The sequence below is a fragment of the Nelusetta ayraudi genome, unplaced genomic scaffold (assembly GCF_046127955.1).
Source record: "Nelusetta ayraudi isolate G7.1 ecotype Tasmania unplaced genomic scaffold, CSIRO-AGI_Nayr_v1 ptg000034l, whole genome shotgun sequence".
NCBI lineage: Eukaryota > Metazoa > Chordata > Actinopteri > Tetraodontiformes > Monacanthidae > Nelusetta > Nelusetta ayraudi.
In genome coordinates, this window is record NW_027466084.1 from 1,284,920 (window position 1) to 1,294,477 (window position 9,558).

Genomic DNA, 9,558 nt, shown 5'->3' on the forward strand with positions numbered 1-9,558 from the left:
TGTAAGCTTATCAGTACAACGTCAGCCAGATCTGAGCATCTCCATTGGAGCTGCTTGGAGAAGAAAGCTTTGTTGAAGTCACTAAAGTGGTGATGCTGGCTCATTGCACATCTTTCACTCCCTCCCGCACTCTGGTCAGGACCACAAACTCACCTGCTCAACCCTCAGGCCATTACTCTCCAATGGTCCAACCGTTTCAAACAATACTCAAATGCAGCCCGAATGAACGATTGTGTTACTGTGTCTGAAGAAAAAGAAAAAAGAAGAAAATTTTTCAGAACCAAATCATCAGTTTCTTTAGGAATTAAAAAGAAAAGGAAGGAGTAAAAGCTGCCTTTCCCATGTAGATTGGTGTGTGCAGAGATATTCAGTGTAAGGAATAAGTATAATATTTATTTCAATTGAATGCCAAGATCAAACATCAACTTTATAAAAAAAAAGAGGATGTAAAAATTCTTGCTGCAACTTTTGGTACCGAGCATTAGGTTAGAGACAGAATGATCCAAAATAGAAAAAAAAATGGGGCAAAAATCATTGAAATAATGCTGTTGAAAGTCTGTGAGCTGAAGCAGCAGCAGCAGCAGCAGATGGAGGGCTGCTGCCATCACACTCCTGCAACAGCTGTGGGCGGCAGCTCGGCAGGGAGGAAGGAATCAGGGACGTTCTTGGCAAACTCCACCAACTCGTAGGAATCCCGGATGTCCGTCAGGCCAAACCAGAAGATGGTCCACTTGCCCTTGGCGAAGCTGCCGTCGCATTGTTTAAAGTACCTGAGGAGACGATGAGCCAGCATAAAAATCAAGATTTCTCCGATGTTTTTCGAGCGGTCCGAGGAATTCAACGCTGGCTAGTTAGCTGAAGAAAGCAGGAGGATTTTTTTAAATCTGTGTTTTCTGAATTGGATACAGCAACAGAATGTAGTGAATATATCAGCCTACAAACTGTCTTTAAGAAACAATACATATTGCAGCACAAAATATCACAATACTTTACCCGATCAATATTTTCCTACCGATTGACCGGCCGATCTTTAATCCATTGAAACTGAGACATTCGTTATGGCAGGTTTGGCTTTGATGAAGAAGCACCGTAGAGCTATTAATGCAGTTGAGACTGGGAATTAACATAAAGTCTGTTTGTTTTTTTTTACACTTCTCTGATCACATGAATGTGACTCAGACTCGCAATGAAATATCATAGTTTTTGTGTTAGTCTCTTCCGATCCAATCTACAATGACGACGCGAGAGAATTGAGGGGCTGGCAAACTGAGAGGAAGACAGAGGAAAATGTATTTATTTGTTTGTATGTTTATTTATCTTCTTAGTTAAATAAAGGCTCCCTTTGGCGTACCTTTCTTAAAAAGCAACCCTTTATTATTGGAATGAATTTCATTTACTTTGCTTAGTTTATTGAGTGTATTGAGTTTAATTATTTTTAGTATTTTCTGAACTTAGATTTCAACTTAGAGTTAATTAAGCTAATTTCTGTAATAGTCCAAGTTCCCAAATCACATTTGAATTTTTGCTGTACGGGGGTCGGGGGGGGGGTATTTTTCTGAAGCATAGCTCTTAACCATAACTCTCACAAGATTGTCAGAAAGTCATGCTTACCAGGGGTTGATCCTGTTGGTGGCTCTGGACCTCCAGAACAACTTCCCCAGATCTTGTTTGATACATTCCCACAGGATGTGACTGGTGCCCTGACCCTGTTTACTGCTGCTCACCACAAACTTGTCAAGATAGGGGGTGCCGTTGTTCACCGGCTCCATGGTGATGATCGCAACCGCACTGTAGCTGGAAAGGCAGAGAGACAAGAGAGACACAGTCACACCTCTTTCTGCCACTTGCGTCTGATGAAAGCCTCTCCCCACTGTGAAGTTTACACAGTGCCTGACTCAGTAATCTGGCATCACGGTTTAGAAATGACAATTTGTTCCTTTACATTCCTTTATATATATATATATATATATATATATATATGTATATATATGAAAGTCTCGCAAGATGAGATTTCATTAGAATTATGAAGAGAATTACCAGAATTACAAAGCTTGTGCCCAAAACCCTTCAACGGAGACACATACAAAGCACAATTGTACTTTATAAAAAATTTCAGAAATGTTGCTTTTATTTCGCAAAAAAAAAAAAAAAAAATTAATAAAACCAGGAACACACCCTCTGCGTAACTGGGTCAAGGTATATGTTTCGCATACACAAGGGTCTTTACCCTTCGGAGAGGTAGATGGAATGCAGGCGTCCTTGGAGGGAGTCGATGTAGTCTTGGCAGAGCATTCGGTCAAAGGACTTGTTGATGAGGGCCAGGAGACGCTCCACATCGATCTCATCCAGAGAGCTGTACCTGCGCTCACACACACATCAGACAACAAACCGGTTTGATGGAGGCAAAAATGGACACGCGTACACCCACGCGGGCGTCAGTGACGAGAACCTACCGGTGTATGGGGTCTCCGTTTTTGAAAAGAGTTCCGGAGCCTGGAAGAGCGTGCAAAGAGAATTAAATCATCAAGTGTCACTCTAGTGTTGGGACGTTAAGCCCCGCGTCTCATTGCAGGCACACACACACACAATTGAAGTATTATGAGAGCCAGATAGCGGATTGGCAATTTGGCGGCACAGCGATTTTCTTCCAGCGGCCACTTTTGATATTGCAGTCAAAAATCCCACGAGGCCCAAAAAGCATTTTTTCCCCCATCGACCGCAATACAAAAATAAATGCATGCAAAACGGCTGACAGGACGACTGCGACCTGAAATGTAGTTCATAAGAAAAAAAATTCTGTTGTAGATTTTTAAATCCTAGACTCTAAACCTTTCAGAAAAATAATCTATAAAGGCCAGAAAAAAAGAGTTTATTCCCATTATGAGGTCACAGCATCGTATGTGCTGCTGCGTCTCGGCTCGTTGTGATTGGCCGACGCGTCCTGATGCATTGCGTGAGTTACTGAGGCATGATGGGAAGTGACACTATTCTGCGCTGCACGCTAAATGGGGCCGCATAACGCGGAAGCCAAGAACTTTTCCTCCGTATGCGCTGACTTCGCAACTCCATTGAAATGAATGGCCCGCCGTATTGGATTCTAGGTGCCTTACACACACACACACACACACACACACACAACCTCTTAGGTTGCACTTAAAAATAGCTCTCCTCCTCCTCCTCCTCCCGCTGTGACGGCCGCCTTCACCTCTGTGGCTGAAGAGCTCTGTGAGCAACGTGTCAGCCGACGTGATCACCGCAGTGGACTCGGTGGGCAGCTGGTTGAGCAGCCTTGCTATGACGTTCACCCGGCGTCGCTCCGTCACACTGAGCCACGCCGCCATGCACAGACTGGGCAGGCTGCTCGGCAGCGACACCGTGGCCAGCACCTGGAATGACACGCAAACTAATCGTTAGTCGCCAGTGGACGGTTCTTTTGTTTGGAGAGGAATCAGTTGAGTGACTTAAAACGTCTTTTTGCCCTGCCTTGTGCTCCTGGCTGTGCAGGCCTCCCAAGTTGTTGAGGAACATGACTTTGTGAGGCTGCAGCGCTCGGGATATGGCCGCCGTCACCTCGGTGGAATCCAACGCGACTGAGCAGCCTCGGCTATCTCGCCCCACCGGGCAAACCAGTGGGATTGTCCCACAGTCCAGGCTCCACTGGAGGAGGCTAATGTCCACAGTGACACATGGTGGGGCACTGCAGAGGGGTGGGTGGGGTTTGGGGGGGGGGGGGGGCGTTGAAAGGGAAGAGGAAGGAGAGACACAAATCAATTTCTTGTAAGACTGAAGGTCTTCCAGGTAGTTCCTGAAATGGGAGATGACACACTAGGAAATCATGAGTCAGCAAAATGCACGAAAAGTTGTTTCAACACACGCTAACATGAGGGATTGTGGAAGCAGAACAAGAATCTTTTATCCCCTGAATTGAACTGACTGTATTTTCAGAAGAGCTTTGTTTTCGGGACAAATTGCCACCCTTTTATGGCTTCAAAAAATTCTGTCTTTTCAGGCGTACTTGTACGTTTTGTGTGCTTTCGGTACACTTCTTCACCTTTGGCTCATAGTACACTTTGCTTTCGCACCACAAATAAACCACGGGGGAGTTAACTGGATATTTATAAAGGGACCTTCTCTGGTCCACGTCAGAGCTGAACTAACCTTTCCGCCACCAAACTGGATGAGACAAGAATTCAAGCTCTAGTGTTACGGGTCTTTCTGTTCTGATGTCGAGGGGGATGGGCAGCAGTGGTTAAACTCCCGTGGGTGTCGTTACATACCTTAAGCATTCCTGTGACGAGCTTGTAGGCTAAAGGAGCCAAAATTGCAGTCCACCATCACGGCATATGACGCCACGTGGCTTTTGACAGCTTTGGCGTTTTAGTCTTGCTTTCGCTGTGGTTGTGTTTTCACAGGCAAGGCATTGCAACTTCAAAAACTACAACTGTATGCAAGCTAAATCAGATTCATGTTTGTATGTCTCATAATGTAATGTATAGTATTGTCTTTCAACCGACATCTCCCTACCAAAGCATTCAGTGGTGGAACTGTACACCCCCTTACAAGGAATGTGATTTTCTTACTCTGTCTTATTGACAATAAACAACTTTTTTTTTTTTTTTAATTATTGGTTTGTGTTCACGACAATATTTGGGATTTGGTGAAATCTTTACAGGTGTACAAAAACATTTTTTTTTTCAAACTATTCTGTGCACACTACGGGCACCGCACCAGTGTCACTGAGATGAAATCTAACCCTATTGTCAAACCAACAAATACAGTCTGAAGTCACCGTGAATGTCCTCAGTGGAGACGCGGTGCGTGTGTGTTGATCACCTGGTTCCACTCGGGGCATCCTGCAGCAGGAGGAAGGACTCTGCTGAAAAGAGTGGCAGCACGGTGGCAGAATGCTGCTGCAGAGCCTCTGTGAGCTGCTGACTCCGAGCCACCAGCCCTTGCGTGCACCGAGACCCAACTACCGTCTTATTGGGCTCCGTGTCCTCGTACTCTGACCAGCCCATGACCACCACGGGCTTCATATCCATCCGCTGCAGGAAAGAGAGCCCGAAGGCAAGTCTCTGAACCAGGCCTCTGCTCTCAAACACGGAGCTGTCCACCTGCAAGAGGAAGGGACGGTCGCAGACAAAGAAGGGAAAACAACGAGTGGAGATCTGAAAAGAGGTGCGCATCTTTGGAGAAGATGGCTTATGGCATCAAGTGTACATACGCAGTATTCCACTTTCAGAGTTTGTCAGGGATTTCGACCTATGTGTCCTTTGTTTTTCGGGTTTTCATGTTGAAATGGTTCACAGTAAATCAAAGTATGTCTGTATTTGAGTTAAAGGGCCAGTGTGTAAAATTTGGCTTGATTTATAATTTTTATATTGGTAAAACTACAGAAATACAATAAAAATTACTTATTATAGAAGTAATTTGGTTTTCTTACCCTTTTTCAAATACATATATATATACATATATATATATATATATATATATATATATATATATATATGTATATATATATATATATATGTATATATATATATATATACATATATATATATATGTATATACATACATACATATATATGTATATATATATATATGTATATATATATATACATATATATATATATGTATATACATACATACATATATATGTATATATATATATATATATATATATACACACACACACACACACACACACATACATATATATATATATATACATATACACATACATATATATATATATATATATATATATATATATATATATATATATATATATATATATATATATATATATATATATATATATTCTCTCATATTTACATATGAGAGAATATACACAGAGCAATTGTACACAGAGACATATTTTTAAGGCCGTCAGTGTGGACAATCCAGGCTGCCTGAGATCGTGTTTCGTATTGAGGGTGAACAGCTGAACGCACGCGTCTACAAATAAGAAGAAGGTGGACGAGGTATCCAGGGTTGTGTGCGTAGGCCACGGTGAGTGCTGCGATCTAAAGATCTGACCACTAGATGGCAGAATTTCACACACTATACCTTTAAAGGCTAATTTAAAAGTCAAACGCTGTCACAAAGCAACTCCTGACATATACACAGTACTGAAATAACCTCTTTCTTTGCTTTAGCCTTACGATTTCACGACGAAATGTTATTCATTTTCCATCAAGTGTGCACAGCAGCAGTTGATGGAACACCTTGCAGCTGTGGTAGCTTGTAGTAACTGTGTAAATTGGTATGTACAAAAGCAACAGGCTTTTACACTTAGAAATAAATAAATAAATAACCAAATAAATAAATATGAAAGTATCACAATTCAGATGCATCGTGCCGGAAATCCTAAAAACGGGATACAGCTTGTATAAAAACACTTATGACGTCCCAGTGCAGACGGTTTTTTTCTTAATGTTGTTTTTTTAAACTTGCAAAAGCGGAGTCTCACCTCCAGCACAGCGAAAGCGGGGGACTGGGTGGCCGTCGCCCTCTGGAACTGAGTGAGCCAGTACCGAGCCTCCCGGGGGTCGCCGCCGACCTCGCTGAGGAAAGCCCTCACGTCCCGGTAAATCAAATTGCGGTTGGCCAGCCTGTCGGTCTGTCGGTCTAACGCGGACAGGCAGCCGAGCGGCTCCAGCTGACTCAAGGCCGCGTTCTTGCCTCCGGCGCCGGCCGCTTCGGAGCTCAGACCGCGGCGCTGGCGACCCAACATCCCTCGGTGCTGCCGCTGGCCCGGGCTCCCCCGGCCCAGCGCCGGCCCAGCGGGACTCGAGAGGTACTTTCCTGCCATCACGACGGCCCGACAACCGGAAGAGCTGCAGTTTAACTTAGCCATGAGTGGGGTGCTGACCGCGTTTTCCGTGGCCGGGAATGAGTGCCGAGGCGGTGGGGCAGGAGCACCAGCCAGCAGGCTGCTAGTGCTGGCAGCTGCCACTAGTTTGATTCAGTGGCGCGCCGCCGCTGCCGCTGCTGCTGCGTTAGCACTTCACATTTCATCAGACACGAGGTGGGGGGCGGGTGGTGCTGTGAACGGAACGAACATTGGGTCCTTTCCTTTTTCATATTCACTCGTTTCTCCAAGTGTCACAGTTATCAAACACTATTTCATTCAGCGAGTTCTGTGTTGCCGTAGGGTAGTCGGCAGCAGTTTAAAAACAAAACAAACAAACAAACAAAAACTTTCATAATGTATTCTATTAGATTGTCAAATTCATTTTTTTTTGTTTATTCTTTTTTCTTTTTCTTTTTTAAGTTTTGAAATTGACAAGTCATGTGGTATTTTCCCCGTAGAAGACACATAAAGGCAGAAAACCCACCGAGCTTTACTGACAAAATATGGTATTTTCTAGTGCTTTCCAAAATAAACTGCACAACCCCCAACCCCCAGTGAGCTTTGTTTCGGCTGTCCACCTCCCTGGAGGCCGTGGTCCTCTGCATTCACGGAAACAATATTTCTATTTTTACGTTTTTTCTCCCCCCACCTGAAATCAAAAGAGCCAATATAACAAACATGAAACCTCATTATTCTATGCGTTCATGGAAACCCAACCTCCAATACCTCCCAATATCATCACATCTGTAGTTATGTGCAAAAAAAAAGTTGTCATAGAGAGCCTAAAAATGACTGAATTCTTCCATAAATCCTATATCTTTAGCGATAAAACATACACATATGTATTAGTAATGTGAACTAGTAATAACTGTGAGCTAAATAAAGAAAAATGATAGATAGATAGATAGATAGATAGATAGATAGATAGATAGATAGATAGATAGATAGATAGATAGGACTGCGACAAGTCCATACCAAATGTGTCACAGCTGTGGATCTGTCTAAGCTTCACTCATTGCATTCTTGTGTGACTTTCTTTGCCAGTTGTTGGGTTCCCATTGCAGGGCCAGATTTGGGGGTCAACACAGTCTAATGTCTGGTTTTCCAATTACTAAAGACCAGCAGTTTAGGTAGCTGTGTCAGTAGAGGTAAACATATCTGACACACAAAAAGTTGTGCTTTTAGACCGACACCTGACATCATTGATAACAAGCACTACAAAGGTACTTCCTGTGGTGTGATATTGCGCTTCCTTTTGGGAGTGAGTGGGATGTATAGGATCAGAAATGAGCCCATTGAAGGGACATACCACGATGGATGATTTGGTAAAAGCCAAAGAGCATACAGAGAGGAGGATGATGATGATGGAACTGGCAGGAAGACAGGAAGATGAAACAAGAGAATTGATTTTGTGTGATAGGGGGGACAAGGACAATGTTTGATGGAGGTAAAAAGACTAAGACATTTTTTTAATCAAAAGAAAATAAAAAATAAAATCTGTGTTTTCAAAAACAGAAACAAAACTTGATTGCTGTGTGTAGTTCAACAAGACAAACGAGTTTGACTTCACGACTCACGAGGATGTAGTACCAATGCTTTACCACAAGAAGTCGCACTTGTCTCAGATTAATTTAGTGGGCCGTGTTGGTGACGTGTCACAGACGTTAGGGACAAACTTGGAAACGCGGGAGTGAGAATTTATCTGTTCCACATCTGATGCTCTTTCTTCAAAAGATTCATTAAAGAACTTTTGATTCTTTTCCGGCACAGTCCTTTTATGAGAAAGGCTTTTGAGACAACGTGAGTGGATGTTCCACGTACATGTTATTGACATCATTTTTTACGTTAAGCTTAACAAAGTCTGTAGCTTTATTGTAATACTCAATGATTTATTAAGAAAAGAAAAGTAAAAGCAACATTTTCAGACAGTTATGTAATCACAATTTTTGGTTTCCCCACTTCAAAAACCTGAGAGGACCACTGTGTTATTGTTATATTCTGTTAAAGTGATATAATTTTAATATCTTTTTTTGCATTTCTCATTATACAGTGAGTCAAGTAATTTGTTTATTGCATTTCCTTAAGACAAATAATGATTCCAAATCTGGATGTAACATTTTATGACAATATATCAGATGTCTACAATACACAGTGTTTGCACTTCTTCGCTAGTGGATTGATTAGATAATATAAATAAATACACATTCATAATAATTGCTGTTCATCCTTCAAAATAAAAGCATTTTAGCTCCAGGGATGAATTGGCTATCTGAAAAGGCCATAATCACGCTGAACCTGACAATAAGATCAGGCACATTTGTTTATTTACTCAGTGTAAACACATTGGTCAGGGTTTGCACTTCAGGCTGAAACTTATTTTTAACTCGGCTTGGTTACCACAGTGTGATGACATCACGACCCTGTCTCTGTTCCTTCCCTATCTCTGTCTGTCATCAGGCGGGCCAGAGAACTACATCTGCCCCGGTGCCCCGAGGCAAGCACACACATACAAACACACACTCAGTGAGGGCAGTGCGGAGGTGCACGTACTGTATAATCTTCAGGAAGTGATTAGAGGGATTTGAGATCAAAGGTTTTTGTGCAACGGGAAAACATTCCTCCCTCCATTCCTCCTCGGGGATAAAAGGACGGACAGCTTATTGACGCTGCGAAGGCCTTTTTAGGGAGCCGCGAACAATCTT

At 42.7% G+C, this 9,558-nt stretch overlaps 1 protein-coding gene across 1 annotated transcript; it reads right to left on the reverse strand.

The window, feature by feature from the left end:
• Window positions 1-373: 373 nt before the first annotated feature.
• On the reverse strand, window positions 374-6,984 carry nags (N-acetylglutamate synthase). Its single transcript, XM_076032338.1, has 8 exons — window positions 6,473-6,984; window positions 4,834-5,114; window positions 3,484-3,697; window positions 3,206-3,386; window positions 2,454-2,493; window positions 2,228-2,359; window positions 1,612-1,794; window positions 374-770 (listed from the first exon to the last, which is right to left on the reverse strand). Exons 1-8 carry the CDS (start codon window positions 6,857-6,859, stop codon window positions 605-607), a joined length of 1,584 nt encoding a protein of 527 aa, XP_075888453.1. The 5' UTR covers window positions 6,860-6,984; the 3' UTR covers window positions 374-604.
• Window positions 6,985-9,558: the final 2,574 nt, after the last annotated feature.